Source organism: Pongo abelii, chromosome 2 (genome assembly GCF_028885655.2).
Source record: "Pongo abelii isolate AG06213 chromosome 2, NHGRI_mPonAbe1-v2.0_pri, whole genome shotgun sequence".
NCBI classification, from domain to species: domain Eukaryota; kingdom Metazoa; phylum Chordata; class Mammalia; order Primates; family Hominidae; genus Pongo; species Pongo abelii.
In genome coordinates, this window is record NC_085928.1 from 98,192,731 (window position 1) to 98,211,097 (window position 18,367).

General features: G+C 38.1%; 1 protein-coding gene across 18 annotated transcripts in view; it reads left to right on the forward strand.

Moving 5' to 3' along the window:
- Window positions 1-18,367, forward strand: part of ERC2 (ELKS/RAB6-interacting/CAST family member 2) — a 969,867-nt gene that overhangs the window by 327,870 nt on the left and 623,630 nt on the right. For all 18 annotated transcript variants that reach the window (XR_008523745.2, XR_008523744.2, XM_054552033.2 and 15 more), the window contains one exon: window positions 6,171-6,338. Coding sequence is in view for 16 of the 18 variants with exons in the window: in XM_054552033.2 (XP_054408008.1) it covers window positions 6,171-6,338 (168 nt within the window). In the remaining 2 variants the exon portion in view is untranslated. The remainder of the gene's footprint in view (window positions 1-6,170; window positions 6,339-18,367) is intronic.

An 18,367-nucleotide genomic window follows, 5' to 3' on the forward strand; every position in this document is an offset into this window, starting at 1 on the left:
GCTTAGGTGTGTAGAGTTGAAAGTTTTTGAGTGTTAATTTCAGATGAATCAGTTTCGTATGTGGAATCAACTATAAACTGTGCTGTCAGCTACAACTGGATATAATTTGGAGCCATACCCCCCTGAGAAGAGGGTCATAACAGATCATAACAGATTTTAATATCTTTTATCATTTTAGATAATCCTAATTCTGATTTTCCCTGTTTTTATTTATACTATATTCTTGATATGTATGAGAGAGAACGTCTTACTTTTGTTCCACATAAAAATGACCACACACTCATGATTCATTAAATTATAAAGAAATAATGTGTTTCAGAAACTGCACATATCTGAGCAGTGCTCACTTGCTCACATATACCTGGGGCACATTGATAAGCAGTCATGATTCTTTCCCAGTGAATATTTAAGCATACTTAGGATCCTTCTCAAGACAATTTTTTTGTTTAGCCAATACCAATCCTTTAGATTTGGCTAGCAAGATGAAGCTTATTTGTTCCCTGACATAGTCTGACTTCTTGCAAATGGGATTTCCATTCATATCAACCTTTCTACTAAGTTGTGCAACCTGAACCCTTCTGAACATGGGAGTCTCACTCCTGTTCATGCTCAGCCGGTATTGTCAGTAGCTTGTTATTGTTTATGTCAGTTTTCTTGCTGAAAACAACAAAAAATACTGAATGAAATATATTTTTAAACATATATTTTAAAATGTACTTATGAGCTCTTGAGTAAGAAAGAACCTCAAGAGTCAAAGCTAAGTGATAGCAGGAAGGCTGTGTGATAAGTAGAGCATGGGTTGTGTATTAGTCTGTTCTCATGCTGCTAATAAAGACATACCCAGGACTAGGTAATTTATAAAGGAAAGAGATTTAATGAACTCACAGTTCCACATGGCTGAGGAGGCCTCACCATCATGGTGGAAGGCAAATGAGGAGCAAAGTCATGTCTTACATGGCAGCAGGCAAGAGAGTGTATGCAAGGGAACTGCCCTTTATGAAACCATCAGATCTCATGAGACTTATTCACTATCATGAGAATAGCATGGGAAAGACTGGCCCCACCCCCATGGTTCAATTACCTCCTGCTGGGTCCCTCCCATGACATGTGGGAATTATGGGAGCTACAATTCAAGATGAGATTTGGGTGGGGACACAGCCAATCCATATCAGGTTATTTATTCTTGTTAGCAATTTTCAGATGGATGAACTTGAGCTCTGGTTTTCATAGCCACAAGGACACTGAAGAAAAGAGACAAGTCTGGGCCTACTTAAGATGAGGGATAGTAGGAACCCTATTACCACCACCACATGAAGCTGGGATATCAGACAGCTATACTGCTAGTGCAGAGGCAAACTAAAAATAACCTTACCCTATTCCCCCTCCTCACACTTAGACCAGGGGACTCCAGGGAAGATTTTCTGTTTTAAAGCTTTGAGCCAAGTAAAAGATGAAAAAATTTGTTATCAGAATCCATAAACACAGCTGGCTCTTACATGGATGTGCTGTGCAAGATGATCTAAAAACTTCAGGTAGAGAATGTAGCTGAAAGCAGCTACATTCTTGGTTGGTAGTGTCCCCAGGTATTGTCAGAGGCAAATTCTCTAAAGGACCACATAGGCCTTAAAGTATTTTTTCAGATAAAGTTCCAAAAAAAAAAAAACTAGTATACAGTACCAAAAAAAGGAGAAAAATCACAAAATCTGCAAGAAAACAGGCCACCATAAGTGATAGCTAGTAGAAAGAATAAATAGCAGAATCAGAAAGCAAAGACTTCAAAAGTTGGAATTATAAGAAAAAGACTATGAAATATTAATGTGTGTTTAATATGTTTAAATAAATAAGAGATTGAAAAATGAATAAAGAACAAGAGACTATAAGAAACCAAGCAAATTTAAAGATAGCCAAATCAAGACTTGTAGTCTGAAGGATTATCTTAGGAATGAAACAAGGCTGAAAATTAGTATGATAAGCATCCAACTTAAAAAATTAGGAAAAAAAATAGAATAAGCCCAAAGAAAGTAGAAGGAAGGAAATATTTAAAAGCAGCAGACATGAATGAAACAGAAAATAAAAGTGTAATTGCATAATCAATATAGCCAAAATTGGTTCCTTGATTAGAATACTTAACTTGACATGCATCTACTAAGATTCATCAGGAAAAAGAGTGGTTAAAGCTAAAATAAAACTTAAAAAAAGAGAGGTTAATAATGTAGAATATTAGAAATGAAAAGGAAGACATAATCATAAATACTATTGATATAAAGATAAGTGGGTTTTGTAGACATTTCCTGCAAATAAGTGTGAAAATTTAGATGAAACAAAAAATTCTTTGGGGAAAAAAATGTGTGAACACTGACTCAACTAATTAGAAACATGAATATTCCTATAACCATTAAAAGTGGATTAGTAAGTAATGTTCTTTGGAAAAAGAAAATAACAGCTGTGAATGGTTTTGCTGGTGATTTCTAATGAACATTAGTGTAAAAAAAAATTCCAATTTCACAGAAACCATTTCCAGACACATTAAAGGAAGGAACACTTCCTACTTCATTTGGAAGGCTATATTAATATTAAAACCTGACAACGACAGCATAGGATAGGAAAATTATAAACCAATCCCAGTCATAAACATAAATAAAAGATCCTTACAAAATATTAGCAAGCTGAATCCAGTAACATATAAAAAATATGTAATGACTGAGTGGAGTTTTTCATAGTAATGCCAGGGGAGATTAATGTTAAAAATTTCATTAATGCAATTCATTACAATAACATATGAAAGTTGAAAAATGGCGATAAACCATGAGATACAGAAAAAAAATGTTTGGTAATGTTAAACATTCACTAATGATTAAAAAATACTTTTGGCATTGTTGTAATAATGCGAAGCCTAATAAAATGTCTATAAAAAAACAATGCAGACACAAAATATAATGATGAAACATTGAAATTCTTCCCTTTGAGGCCTGAAACAAGACAAAGGGGCCACCATGACCACCAGGCCTCCCTGTCTTTCTGCATGGCCTGTCCGTATGTCTGGTATGGTCTTCCTCACACCGTGGTGGTCACAGGGTGGTTGAGCTTCTAGAACATGGTGGCTGGCTTCCAGTGGGTAGAAGCAGAAGCTGCCAGTCTCCCTGTAGGCTAGCGCTACAACGGGTATACTGATTATTTTGCTGCATTCGGTTGGCAGAAGGAAGTCACAGTCCAGCCCAGGTTCGAGAAGAGGGTAAATAAACTTCAGCTCTAGTTGTGAGGAACAACATTTGTGTACAAGTAGGAAGGAATGAAGGAATTGGTAGATGATGTCTCTGCAGATCATCTACCTGCACAACGCATATCAAATTGGCAAAAGTGTAAAAGACCAGTGACATAAGTTATTGGTAAAGAGGTGGAGTGATTGGCATACTTGCAAGGTGCTTGTGATCATGTAAATAAATAGAACTGTTTTGGAAAACATTTTTTTGTTTTTGTTTTTTGAGTGGAGCCTCCCTCTGTCACCCAGGCTGGAGGGCAGTGGTGTGATCTCGGCTCACTGCAACCTCTGCCTCTCGGGTTCAAGTGGTTCTCCTGCCTCAGCCTCCCAAGTAGCTGGGAATATAGGCGCCTGCCACCATGCCTGGCTAATTTTTGTATTTTTAGTGGAGACGGGGTTTCACCATATTGGCCAGGCTGGTCTCGAACTCCTGACCTTGTGATCCGCCTGCCTTGGCCTCCCAAAGTGCTGGGATTACAGGTGTGAGCCATATATTTTTGTTTTATCCAGTGAAATTGAAGCTGAATATGCTATGCGGATCAGCAATTTAAATCTTAGATAGACATTCGAGAATATTATTGCTATGTGAACTAGGTTATATGTATAAGCATGTTCAGAATAGCATTGTCTATAGTAGCAAAAAACCTAAGAACAAACCCAAATTTCTATCAACAGCAGAGTGGGCAGATAAATTGTGGTGAAGTCTTACAATGGAATACTTTACTTCGGTGAAAATGAATGAACTCCATGTACAACATTGTGATTTAATCTCCAGGATATAAGATTGAGTAGGAAAAAAAGCAAAGTAGGAAAAAAAATTGTAGCCCGAATAAAGTTTAAAAACATGCAAAACCAAATAATATATATTTATGGATGCAAACATATATGATCAGCCTAAAAGACAAGCAAAGAAATAATAAACACAAAATTTGGGGTGGTAATTATTTCCAAATGGGGAGAGGAGATAGAAATGGGATAGGACGTAATGCCACATATTTACAACCATCTGATCTTTGACAAACCTGACAAAAACAAGAAATGGGTAAACGATTCCCTATTTAATAAATGGTGCTGGGAAAACTGGCTAGCCATATGTAGAAAGCTGAAACTGGATCTCTTCCTTACATCTTATATAAAAATTAATTCAAGATGGATTAAAGACTTACATGTTAGACCCAAAACCATAAAAACCCTAGAAGAAAACCTAGGCAATACCATTTAGGACATAAGCATGGGCAAGGACTTCATGTCTAAAACACCAAAAGCAATGGCAACAAAAGCCAAAATTGACAAATGGAATCTAATTAAACTAAAGAGCTTCTGCACAGCAAAAGAAACTACCTTCAGAATGAACAGGCAACCTACAGAATGGGAGAAAATATTTGCAATCTACTCATCTGACAAACGGCTAATATCCAGAATCTCCAAAGAACTCAAACAAATTTACAAGAAAAAAACAAACAACCCCATCAAAAAGTGGGCAAAGGATATGAACAGACACTTCTCAAAAGAAGACATTTATGCAGCCAAAAGACACATGAAAAAATGCTCATCATCACTGGCCATCAGAGAAATGCAAATCAAAACCACAATGAGATACCATCTCACACCAGTTAGAATGGCGATCATTAAAAAGTCAGGAAACAACAGCTGCTGGAGAGGATGTGGAGAAATAGGAACACTTTTACACTGTTGGTGGGACTGTAAACTAGTTCAACCCTTGTGGAAGTCAGTGTGGCGATTCCTCAGGGATCTAGAACTAGAAATACCATTTGACCCAGCCATCCCATTACTGGGTATATACCCAAAGGACTATAAATCATGCTGCTATAAAGACACATGCACACGTATGTTTATTGTGGCACTGTTCACAATAGCAAAGACTTGGAACCAACCCAAATGTCCAACAATGATAGACTGGATTAAGAAAATGTGGCACATATACACCATGGAATACTATGCAGCCATAAAAAATGATGAGTTCATGTCCTTTGTAGGGACATGGATGAAGCTGGAAACCGTCACTCTCAGCAAACTATCACAAGGACAAAAAACCAAACACCACATGTTCTCACTCATAGGTGGGAATTGAACAATGAGAACACATGGACACAGGAAGGGGAACATCATACACCAGGGCCTGTTGTGGGGTGAGGGGAGGGGGGAGGGATAGCGTTAGGAGATATACCTAATGTAAATAACGAGTTAATGGGTGCAGCACACCAACATGACATATGTATACATATGTAACTAACCTGCACGTTGTGCACATGTACCCTAAAACTTAAAGTATAATAATAATAAAAAAAAGAAATGGGATAACATGGGTAATTCTAGTGATCTTTTTTGGTGAATTGAATGATGGATTTTTTGGGTCATTTTTCCTCATACCTTAGGTATATTTTATTTTCTTTTTATATCTTCTCAATATTTAATGTAAGCAAAAAGAAGATCCCCAATGCTTACTTGTTTTTTAGGATTCTTTTGTCAAATGATGCCCTTGAATGATTATTTGCACTGTGGAGTTAATGCCTTGGTTTAATTACCCATGTTAGATCCCTGTTGACTCTCCTCAGGACCATGGTGGCAATATACTTGGTGGTTTCACAGATGAGTAGGTTTGGCTGGGAAGGCTTCATTCTGTTGTGAAATTTGGTCCACAGTGGGATGGAGGGCAGTCTGCTGACCTTTCCATTCCTATTTCCTATACTCTCAGTGACCTTTACAGATTTTCCTCCAGAACTCAAAGACTGTGTGATTCCCAAGGCCATCTTTTTAAAGCAAATTCATGGCCTGCCTTGTTGGATTATTGATCACTGGCTGCTGAAATGGAAGGAAATCAGTAGTTGTCCAATGTAAAGTGTAGGGGCAGCAATTTCTAATTTCTTGCAATTTTATTGTTGTTTTGCAGATTGATCAGCTGAAGCAGGAACTTTCAAAGAAAGAGTCGGAACTTCTTGCCTTACAAACAAAGCTTGAAACCCTCAGCAATCAAAATTCAGATTGCAAGCAACACATTGAAGTGCTCAAAGAGTCACTTACTGCCAAAGAACAGAGGGCTGCCATCCTTCAGACTGAGGTAAGGCACTGTCTCAGGATTCTAGACAGCAGAGACATTGAATTGATAGAAATTTCCCTACCTGAACAACTTTCCTCCGAAGACCCTTTATCCTAACCCTTGGGGCCAGATGTATTTTGAAATTCATATTTGTTGGGCTTTCAGAAAGGCGAGATGCATTGTATAGATTGTGTAACACTGCAAGTGAAGTTGTAGCAACACCCCATAAGCAAACACATGAATGTTTTTGCATTAAAAAAATTTCTTACACTAAGTAGGATAAATAAAGACTATAATTAGACTCTTGTCAGTTTGCGTCAAGTTGTGCCACCAAAGGTGTTTGGTTCACACTTGGAATTTCTTTTTTTCATACTTCAGATCATTTTAGATTTGGTAACCACAGTTAAGGGCTTGGATCTAGAATGATTTCATTTTATCAAAAATCATAAAATAACTGGAATGTCACCTGCCTTGCTTTGCTGTGCATCCTCTGTATGGGTTCCCCTTCTGGCACCCATGTTTCCAAAGGGTTCTTATTTACTAAGGAGTATCTTCAATTTCTTTTACCCATTGAAGAAAGTTGATATTGTGTGAGTTTCTCAAAGGAAATATTGGTTTGTTATCTCTTATTCATGCTTAGAAGAACAACAAAAATATGTTCCTATCCTATTTCCTTGCTTTTCCTCCTTGGATTACATCTTTGGGTCTGCTAAGAAATGCAAAACACAAGCTAGTTATTGTGTAAATAAAATAGTTATCAAATACAGCAGGCAATAGGGAAAAATGTGGTGAATCTTGATTTTGTGTTGAGGCACTGTGCTGTGTGCATGACTTTAGAAGGCATTCTAATCAACATGCATGCTCTCTCTTGGGCTCTTTGAGCTGTGTCTTTGCATGTATATATTTTAGCATCTGTGGGGAGGTTTGGATTGGCCTTAGCAGTTAATGGGACTGTTGAGTAGGTCTGTGATCTCAGTCAAGGTGCAGGACAGTGTCCAGAGGTGGAAGAAAATACTTTCTGGATTGGATAGGTCTTAGCATGAACCTGACTCAGCCCCTATACATTTGACCATTGGCTGATAGGCAGCTACCCGATTGCTTCAATTTGAAACAATCACCTTGGTCTCAGTGATGTAGATATTTCACATTTAAGAAATACCATTTTCAGGCTGGGCGTGTTGGCTCACGCCTGTAATCCCAACACTTTGGGAGGCTGATGCCGGTGGATCACAAGGTCAGGAGATCCAGACCATCCTGGCAAACACGGTGAAACCCAGTCTCTACTAAAAAATACAGAAAATTAGCCAGGCGTGGTGGCAGGTGCCTGTAGTCCCAGCTACTCGGGAGGCTGAGACAGGAGAATGGCATGAATCCAGGAGGCAGAGCTTGCAGTGAGCAGAGATCGCGCCACTGCACTCCAGCCTGGGTGACAGAGTGAGACTTCGTCTCAAAAAAAAAAAAAAGAAATACCATTTTCAGTTGTGTATAGTTCCACTGTGAATGCAAAGGTATGGGTATTTTATTTTTTAAGGCCAACATTTAATCTATACTATAAATTGGAAGTTGGCTTCTATCTCCTTTGAGGAGGCAGCAGTGAATAGTATCTATCTAGAATTGTATTAAGACTGTAGCCACATGTGGCTATTTAAACTAAAATTGATTAAAATCCAGTGAAATTTAAAATGTAGTTCTATAGTCACATTAGCCACATATCAAGTACTAACAGTTACATGTGGCTAGTGGCTACTGTATTAGACAGCACAGCTAGAGAACATTTCTACCATCTAGTACTTGTCTCAAATGGGGGTCAACCAAAACTATGGCTTGTGGGCCAGATCTGGCCCTGTGCCTGCTTTTGTAAATAAAGTATTATTGGAACACAGCCATACCCATTCATCTACATGTTGTCTTTGGCTGCTTTTGTGCTACAACAGCAGAGTCGAGCAGTTGCAATAGATATTGTATGGCCCACAAAGCTGAAAATATTTACTGTCTGGCTTTTTACAGAAAGTTTGCCAATTTCTGGCATTGTGATTTTGTGGGAAGAGGATTGAGTGGGCATTGGAATGCCCAGCTAGTCTTCTGTCTGGCTGTGGTACCCTAAATGGAGAAAGATAGTTTGCTGACAGCTGTTCTAGAGCACTCATTTTTCTTCACTGTATTATTCAAAAAGCAACTGCTTGTACCCATATTTTGTCAATAACACCAGGATTACCGGTAAAGTTAGTATAATTGTGTTGCTATGTGTTGTTGGGTAGAAGAGAATTTGAGAAGCAAGGCAGTCTGCTTGCCCAAACCAGCAGTCAGGTTTCTTGATGGTTCCTCTCCAGAGAAAATGAATGAGGAGCCAGGTCAGAAAGGCTTTTCTTCTCACTATCTTACACTGATGGAGGCTGTATTCCTTGTCCTCTTTCCTTTCTCATTCCCCTCTCTGTATTTTACCTCTCTCAAATTAATGTAGTCCAAATTAGACTTATACATATTTCATGAAAAAGACAGTGGTGACATTATGTGGATAGCTTCCGTCCCATGTTCAATAATTAAAATCACCAAATAAAGAGATGGTGCTTTGAAGTAGAAAGAAATTATTCTCTATGCGCAGAGAAAGTGAGATGATTTTCTAAGTCTTCTGCTTTGAAGTTGCGAGTATGAGATTACTGCTTTTATCAGCTGGAAATGGCTGAGGAATTTTCTTTTGCCTTGTTTTTTTCTTATAAGATCTCTTTGTACATGGAAACAGAGGAGAAACTTATCTAATTACATCTGTCTCTTAGGGGGAGCAATTTAGGTTGAAATTGCTCTAATTGTTGGATTATGGGCAGAGGATTTTTGGCCGCAGGATAGAATAAAGTGATTTCCCCACTCTTTGGGATAGCAGAGGTAAATAAGAGTCTTTCTACCTGCTGTGTGGCGTGTTAGTGGGTGAGTATTCAGAAGATGAGCTATGTTGTATTTCATTATGCCCTACAATGAAAAATCTGAATTTAAATTCATATGAAGTAATCTGTACACCAAACCTGTGAAACACAATTTACCTATACAACAAACATGCACATGTACCCGTGAACCTAAAATAAAAGGTTAAAAAAAAAAAACAGATATGGTGCTCATCCTCAAAGGAGGTTACATGTGATATAGCTTTTTGATTCCTGAGTCATTCCTGAAAGTTCTTGCCAAAACAGAAGGGGGCTCTCTTTATAATGGGGAGAGTCCTGCTATATCTGTGCTGTCAACTGGCTTTGGCTGCTTTTTTAGAATAGTATAAATGACAGATGTCATGGCTTAACGCTTCATCCCTGTAAAGAAGGTTTTGCTAGCAGGGAATTTGCATTTGGGAGTTGGTAGGATGAAGGGTGGGGTGAGGTATAGGAGGCAAGTTGTCTCGGTTTGCGGCTATGTTGGTTTGTTTGAACTTGTGCAAATGCCCAGACACTCTGACATGTATGCAATAAATCAATAGAATAATAATTACATACACAGAGAGATACACCACATAGCTCTTAACATAACATTTTACTTTTTAAAATAGCTTCAAAGGACTCTAAGGCCAAGTTTCTTATTTTGCTACTGCCCTTGATGTTTCCTTTGTACCAACTTACCCCACCCACCAACACATGAATTCCACAGCAGTAGAGGAAATAATGAATTGGTGTTCTCTAGCACCTTGATTTTTCTGGATTTCAGTGAATAATTAAGAACATATCCATAAACTGGGAAGGATTAAGGCCTAACATTTATTCTGTGATCTAAAGTAAAATGTTGAACAAAACACAGCATTTAGAAGTGGGAGATGTGTGGTTATACCTCAGCCTTCCTATTCAATAACTGTGTGGCATGGACAAGACTTTAACTTCTCTGAGCCTTCATGTCACAGTCTATGAAATGGCAGTCATTGTATCAGCCTCATACATCTATGTGAAAAGTGCTTTGATTATACTCAAGGGTTATAGCTATAAATTATGGTATCACCATTGCTGTTATTATTATCATTACTACTATTATGTTTATCAGGTATGTTTGGGCAGGTCACACCTGAATACTCTACTTCACTTGTCATCTTCACATCCGTTCTGTGTTTCAGCTTTGTGGGTCTTTTTTGAATTTTTGGTATGTGCATTTACAAAACTCGGACCTTTATATTTCAATTGAGTCACTTTTTTATGTCTTAGAATGATATGTACAAATAAAGATACTATGAAAGTGACCCTCTCTTTTGTTCTATCTCCAAATTAAGATTTTTATTTCTGGCCAGGCGTGGTGGCTCACACCTGTAATCCCAGCACTTTGAGAGGCCGAGGCAGGGGGATCACTTAGGGTCAGGAGTTTGAGACCAGCCTGACCAACATAGTGAAACCCCGTTTCTACTAATAATATAAAAATTATCCAGACATGGTGGTACATGCCTGTAGTCCCAGCTTCTTGGGAGGCTGAGGCTCAAGAGTCACTTGAACTTGGGAGGCGGAGGTTGCAATGAGCATGAGTTGAGATCATGCCACTGCACTCCAGCCTGGGTAACAGAGCGAGACTCCATTTAAAAACAAAAAAAAAAAGAGAGAGAGAGATAAGTATACTTTTCTCCAACTCGGCATGGTTTGCAAACTGCCAGGCAACATTTTTGCATGTGTTTTCCAAGACGTGTTATATGACAGTGGTACATAATACTAATTTCTATCCCAAATAAGCCGGAGAAGGATTCTATAATACTTGTCTAAGAGTAAACACTTGAGAACCCGTTCATTAACAAAGAATGCAGGGGTTTTGTGTTTATGCAGGCAAGGGCAACATAGTGGCAGCTGCAAAGCAAGGGCTCATAACTTCTAAAAAATATAATCAACACAGATGAGAATCTCATGCAATTAAACCCCCCCACCAAAAAAAAAATCCACATGGGCACATACATACTAATATTCACATGCAGTAGTGTATATACTTTCAGGTAGTTTATAGATGCTCTAGAGCACTTCCAAGAACTTCACATCAATAATCTTTGCTCTCTGGGCTTCATGCATTTTTTCATTTAACACATACTTTTTGAATGCCTACTATGTGCCAGATATGGTTTCTGCTATCATTGAGCAAACATTCTTTTAGACATGTGGATATATGTTAGAGAACTGATTTATGGTACCATAAACTCCCAGTGATTTCATTATCATTGGTTACTAATAATTCCACACAGAATCTTGATCTTTCTTTTGTTGTTTAAAAGCAGATAAGTAAAGGAAGGAAAGAAGACACAAAGAAATAGATGTTTCGCTCCTTTGAAGACTAAAATATGCAACTGTTCAAAGTGTCTATTTGTATCTCTTATAATTGAAGGCTAATATTGCTACGGTGGTTACCCTAACAGTATTGAGACTATATTTTGATTAAAGCTGATCCTCTTTGAGGTCACACTCAAGCAACTTGGTTCTCCTCCTTGAGAAAAGAGATGATATTTATGGAGTTGCAGGCATTCTGCTAGCTTCATTATTTTAGGAGTTCCTGCATAGACTTGGAAATGCTTTAGTTGGTGGTACGTCACACAGACCCTTCCCACAATGTGTCCAAATCAGTGAAATGTCATTTGATAATATTTGATAATATTGATAATACTGGGCATCTATGCTGTGCAAGGTGCTGGACAAGGTGGGGACCTGTAATTTCAAGAGCTGATAGTCTTAGCCTTTTAAATGTAATTTTATTACTGAGTGTCTTATGGCTGCTATACTGAGTTCCAGGAGATGCAGCTGAGTGTTTTCCATGTGATATTTTAAAACTGACTCACCACTTGTGAAGTTGGTATTGTTGCCCCTATTTTTAAGATGATGAAATAGAAGCTCAGAGGATGTATAACTTGCTCAAGGTCATACAGAGGTAAATGGCAATGCCTGGGTTCCCAGCTCCAAATGCCTTTAACCAGGAATCTAGTGATTTCCATAAGAGTCCCAGTGGACTGAGGGCTTTCTTCATGTCAGGAAGATGACTTGTCTCTTTTAATCTTTGTTTTATGTTATTTATTTATTTATTTATTTTTGCGGTGGGGTCTTGCTCTGTTGCTCAGGCTGGAGTGCAGTGTCATGATCTCGGCTCACTGCAACCTCCGCCTCTCGGGTTCAAGCGATTCTCCTGCCTCAGCCTCCCAACTAACTGGGATTATAGGCACACAACACCATACCCAGCTAATTTTTGTATTTTAGTAGAGACAGGGTTTTGCCATGTTGGCCAGGCTGTTTTCCAACTCCTGGGCTGAAGCAATTTGCCCACCTCAGCTTCCCAAAATGCTGGGATTACAGGCGTGAGCCACCATGCCTGGCCTCATTTAATCTTAAAGGCAAAGTTTGTGGCAAGTTTTATAATTTTGTCTTGACAGGTGAGTTCATGGGATTTTCAAGAATGCTTTCTAGGCACAACTCTGACATGGCTAAGAAGGGGGATAAGAATCAATAACTCTGAGGCTTAAATCCTCATGGTAACATTATGGCTATAATAGTAGTGACACTATGGCCATAATAATGAAGGTCATTGCCCAAACTCTAGGGAGGGTATTGTTTTTCAGGAAGTTTAGAATCCTAGTATATTAAGAAAAGTTTATCATATAATATTTAGTTTTTATTTCCTTAAAGATGTTTAAAGACGTTTATATATACACAAACATAGACATACATACACATATATTCATATATGCATGCACACTATGTAAAAACAAGTAAAAGAACGGACGGCTGTGTATGACTTTGTTCTCTCTGATTGTTGGATACCCAGGTGATCTTTAAATTTTCTATGATGCACATGTCGTACATTTATAGTAAAAAAATTAAATGCTTTTTTTTTTTTGAGACGGAGTCTCGCTCTGTCGCCCAGGCTGGAGTGCAGTGGCGTGATCTCGGCTCACTGCAAGCTCCGCCTCCTGGGTTCACACCATTCTCCTACCTCAGCCTCCCAAATTAAATGAATTTTTAACAGAAGCAGCAATGATAATTTCTTCAGGGAGGTTGTGTAAGGTGCTGGTGGAGGAGGAGGTGTTTTCTGAGCCCGTGGCAGCATTTTTCTGTCTCTGAGTCACAGATGACTCAGTGTGATAACACAAACTAGAGAGCAGACTTGGGCTGTCATTTTGCAAGATGAATCATAAAAACCAAACTTTTGACAATGAAAATGTTGTTACATGGAGAAAAGAGCACGTTTTACATGGCCTTGCTTCTCAGTTTATTTGCATTGAGATGGGCCCTCTGTCCCCCAGTTCTTGGTAAAGCTACAACTCTTGGGCATTAAAGGTAACCATGACAAGGAGTTGGGAATGCTTTGTGGCCTCCAGGGACTGTGGGACTGTATGCATTCACACGGGGCTTTGCAAACTATTCCAGTTACTTAAAACAACTACTTATTCATTGGGACTGACCCATTTGGAGCAAAAGAGTTTTTTAAATGGTTGGAAATAATATTTGCCATAGCATATAAGATGGGATTTACAAGAAGTGATCTTTTATTTTTTAATTGACATGTAACAATTGTACATATTTATGGGGTACAGTGATTTTGATACATGTCCACAATGTATAGTGATCAATTCATGGTAATTAACATATGTCACCACAAACGTTTATCATTTTTTTGTGTTGGGAACCTTAAAAATCCTCTCTAGCTGTTTGAAAATATACAAATTATTGTTAACTGGTACAGTGCTACAGAACACTAGAATTTATTCCTCCTATCTGGCTGTAACTTTGTATCTGTTAACCAACCTTTCCCTTTCGCCCCTCACCCCTCTTCTCCTATCCTTTAGTAACCAGTTTACTTCTAAACAATAATTTCAGGTTTTTTTCACCCCTTGCCATAATTGACTGGCAAGCAGTAAAGTCCTTTTTAATCAGTTCAGTCTTCAAAGGATAGTATTTAAATGTCCTTTCTGAGATAGATTTTTGTTTAATGCCCTTCATAGTCACTGCATTCAAAATTAAGATGCTTTTTAGAAAAGTTAGTAGCACACAACAAAATCAACTTTTAAGACTGTTAAATTACCCCAGTGCCATTTAGGATGCATTTGTCTCACTTTCAAGGCTTGCAAGGAATGTCTTTAAAATTAATCAACTAAGGGACTTGGTAAAAGAAAAATATATATACAAAACAAAGCCCTGGTGTCATTGGTATTTTTCCTTCCTAATCCTGCTGTCAGCTTCACATTTTAAAATGTTTTTATTTGACGGGAAAGGCTTCATTTGAAATTTTTATTGATAACACTTCTAACTGCAAGAAAAAGACATAAACCTGCAAAACAGTAACTATCATGGTGGCCACAATTGGGAGGTCTGCAAAATGGTTTATTACCAGTAGGAAAAAAAATGTTGGGAACCATAGTCGTTATAGGGGTCACCACCTCGTCTATGTGCATTTTATTTTTTTCCCTTTCCATTTTGAGAGTATGGATGATGGTAGTGCCAAACAACACACTTTCCCCTCCCCTAATGTCTGTGGGCTTTGTTTTGATTCTCTTTTTATTAATGATGTGAAAACTTTGGGGTCACATACAAACGAGGCAAGGTCAGGCTTTGTGAGCCTTAGAATGCTGAAAATGTCCCTGTATCTAGCAAATGAAGGAATTGTCTATAGGGGCCACATTTGACTTCTGAAGCTTTTTAGCTCTTTTGCAGATTTTAGCTACCTGGGTGAACTTTGCAGAGTGGCCTCATACTATTGCTTTCTTAAGGCAGAACATGAAAGACCTGTGATGGAGAAATTGAAATGTGATGGAAGGGAGCATCCCAAGTTTGTCATAAAAGCTTTTTATGGTTGTTCTATGGCAATTTCTGGACTATTAAAGGATGGTGCAGGTAGCTACAGGCATCATTTTGTTCTATAGGTCAAGAGTCTAGTACTTTTGTTGTTGTTATTGTTGTTCAGGCTTTCAGAGAATGCCTTATTTAACACCTTGTTAGGATAAAATTGCTTTTGACTTTATAAACACAGGTGTTCAGTTTGAATCTTAATGAACTGTGAAATACGTAAATGTCTAAAAGGAAATTCTATAAATTGTGAACATGGCTCTGTCAGCACACTAAATGGATTAGGAAAATTCATTGTCTGCCCGGTAACTGAACACCAATGTGATGGGTGTACATGAATTAGTCCTGAAAAGCCAATAAAATGGAGGAAGAAAGTAGAGCCTAGGAGATGTTTTTTGTGTGGGTTCCCCCACCACAAATGAGTACTGGTGCAGAAGGGCTTGGAAATCAGAATGGCTATTCAGAGGAAGGCCAAGAAGGAATACATATGAGCAGACAACACAGAATTTATAGAGTAAAACCACAAACACCTTATTTTCCATTGTACTAAAATAATGATATTTTACAGTACTCTTTTTGTATGTAATTCTGCTTTCAATTTCATATTGTTACTGCAACTCAAATCTCATTATAAGTGTTCCAACAAAAATCCTTTTTTAATCAAAAACTTTCCAAACCTTAGCCCATTGTCAATGTATTTTGAGCAACTTATTTTTCCAGTGGAACAAAAGAATTTGGCCCTTCTTTTTGAGCTCGTTAGGATGTTATTTGACCTGTGTGACCAAATATGTAATTAAGATAACAGAATCACTTTAATTTCTACATTAAATCTGTTCATAATTTGTGTCCATTGTTTTGGGGTGTAGAGGTATCGAGTCAGAGCTCTTTATTTTCTTTGAAAGAAAATGAATGGATCATTAGTGCTTTTGTTTGGTTATACTTCTGTTTGAAAAAGGCATTGTCTATAATATATTAAGCTGCAACTGGAAGCGACAATATCCAATTAGCCAATCGTCTGTGAGAAAATACATGTCCTCTGCTAAGTGTTACTTACTGGTAAATGGTTTGCAGGAAGAAAAAGAATGTATTTCTGTCATGTCTGTGGGAAGCTGACTGGCCACTTTAAAAAGGAGATGACAGAATTTAGGAGGAGGGAAATCCAACAAAACTCTTACTGACCCCCGAGTTCACATTCTTTACTCTTTTTAAAATGAATTTTATGGAAAACAGAATTTATTAACTACTTCCATTCCCTTCTTTTTCTTTGGAGGGGCACCGTTTGGAAATAACCATTTTACGTTGTGATTATGCTTTCCTGACACTGGATCCACGTTTGTCACACTTCCCTCCATTCCCCTGGAAAAGGGCTAACATTTGCTGTAGTTGGGTTTCTTTGTGTATATTTACACAGCAAACCAAAACATCAAGAGTGAAGTTAAATAGGGCTTCTGCAAGGATTTTTTACCCATTTTCGTATGAACTTTTATCTTTCTTAAATTAAATACAGATATTTATTCCATGCAGACATATACTTTCCTCCTTTTGTCTTATTAAGAAAAAGGGAGGAATACAACTTGAGGTAATAAGTTGTGTAGTTAAGGATCATTTTAACTTTAGGAGTTTGGCATTGTTGTAAGCATTTCTACCTTGAAGTCTGTGAAATTTATTTTATTGCATTTTTTAAAATTTTCAAACGTAGATGATTTCTTAAATCCTTATGACTATAACAGAACAACGTCTGGCTCCTACAATACTACTTGGCAGTTGCTAATTTGAAACGGGACAGATTCTGTGTTCGGTCATTAAGATCTGGCCAAATGTGAAGGAAAAAAGAAGATCCAACTCCTCATTTACTGAGTGTGACTCCTTTGCCCAGTCCCAGCAATGCCAGGGCCAGAAGGGTCAGCTCTCTCCATAGCGATGACCGTCTTTGAAAGCTCTTCTAAGAGTAGTACAAGAAGGAGGGAAAGGAATGATCAGGAGGGGACACAGAGCTGCTGGGGATGATCAGAGACCTAGCTGTCTCTGAGGGAGTAGCATGAGGATTTGTCAACTTTTCAACCTCATTCTCATCCAAATTCAAAAAGTACATTTGCGTAAAGACACATATCAATTTTAAACATTTAATTTGGAAAAACTTAAACCACATTTGCATTTTGCCCTGTGTATGTAGGTGTGTGTGTGAGAAAGACACGGAGCACTTAGATGTGGAAATTAGGTGTACATGTGTATTAGGGGATCATTTTGATAAGCTTTTTATTGGATCTCCAGTGCATTAGTTTTAAATTGCCTACATGGTCCTAGGTGCTGGAGATACAGATATAAACAAGAAATAAATACCAACATTATTACCCATAATATGATTATTGAAAATAAGCTTAAGAATTGTTTGTACTTTGTTTTGTCCTTGAGTTTCCAGTAGGATTGATTCGTAGAAGATTCACTCTAGTGGACTGTAAAACAAGCCCTACAAAGACCTTGAGCATATAAACAGGGTAGGTGCATGGAAGTACCTAATGAACAGGAGAACTTGTTTTGATGCTTGGAGCACTATTCACTTACAAATCTTTTTTTTTAATTTAAAAATTTATTTATTTTTATTTATTTTTTTGAAATGGAGTCTCGCTGGAGTGCAGGCGATCTCAGCTTACTGCAACCTCCGCCTCCCGGGATTTTACATTTTAGTTTTTAGACAATTTTGAGTTAACTTTTGTATATGGTGAGAGATAGGGTCTAATTTATTTCTTCTATACGTAGATATCCAGTTTTCCCAGTACCATTTATTGAAGAGACTGTCCTTTCCCTATTGTGTATACTTGGTACCTTTGTTGAAAATCAGTTGGCTACAAATGTGTGGATTTGTTTCTGGACTCTCTATTTTGTTCCACTGGACTATGTATCTGTTTTTATGCCAGTACTATGCTGGTTTTTTTTTTTTTTTCTTTTGAGACAGAGTCTTGCTCTATCATTCAGGCTGGAGTGCAGTGGCATGGTCTTGGCTCACAGCAACCTCTGCCTCCTGGGTTCAAGCAATTCTCCTGCCTCAGCCTCCCGAGTAGCTGGGATTGCAGGCATCTGCCACCAGGCCCAGCTAATTATTTTTAGTAGGGACAGGGTTTTGCCATGTTGGCCAGGCTGGTTTTGAACTCCTGACCTCAAGTGATCCACCTGCCTCAGCCTCCCACAGTGCTGGGATTACAGATGTGAGCCACCGCGGCCAGCCTGGTTTGTTTACTATAGCTTTATAGCGTACTTCGAAGTCAAGTGGTGTGATGCCTCCAGCTTTGT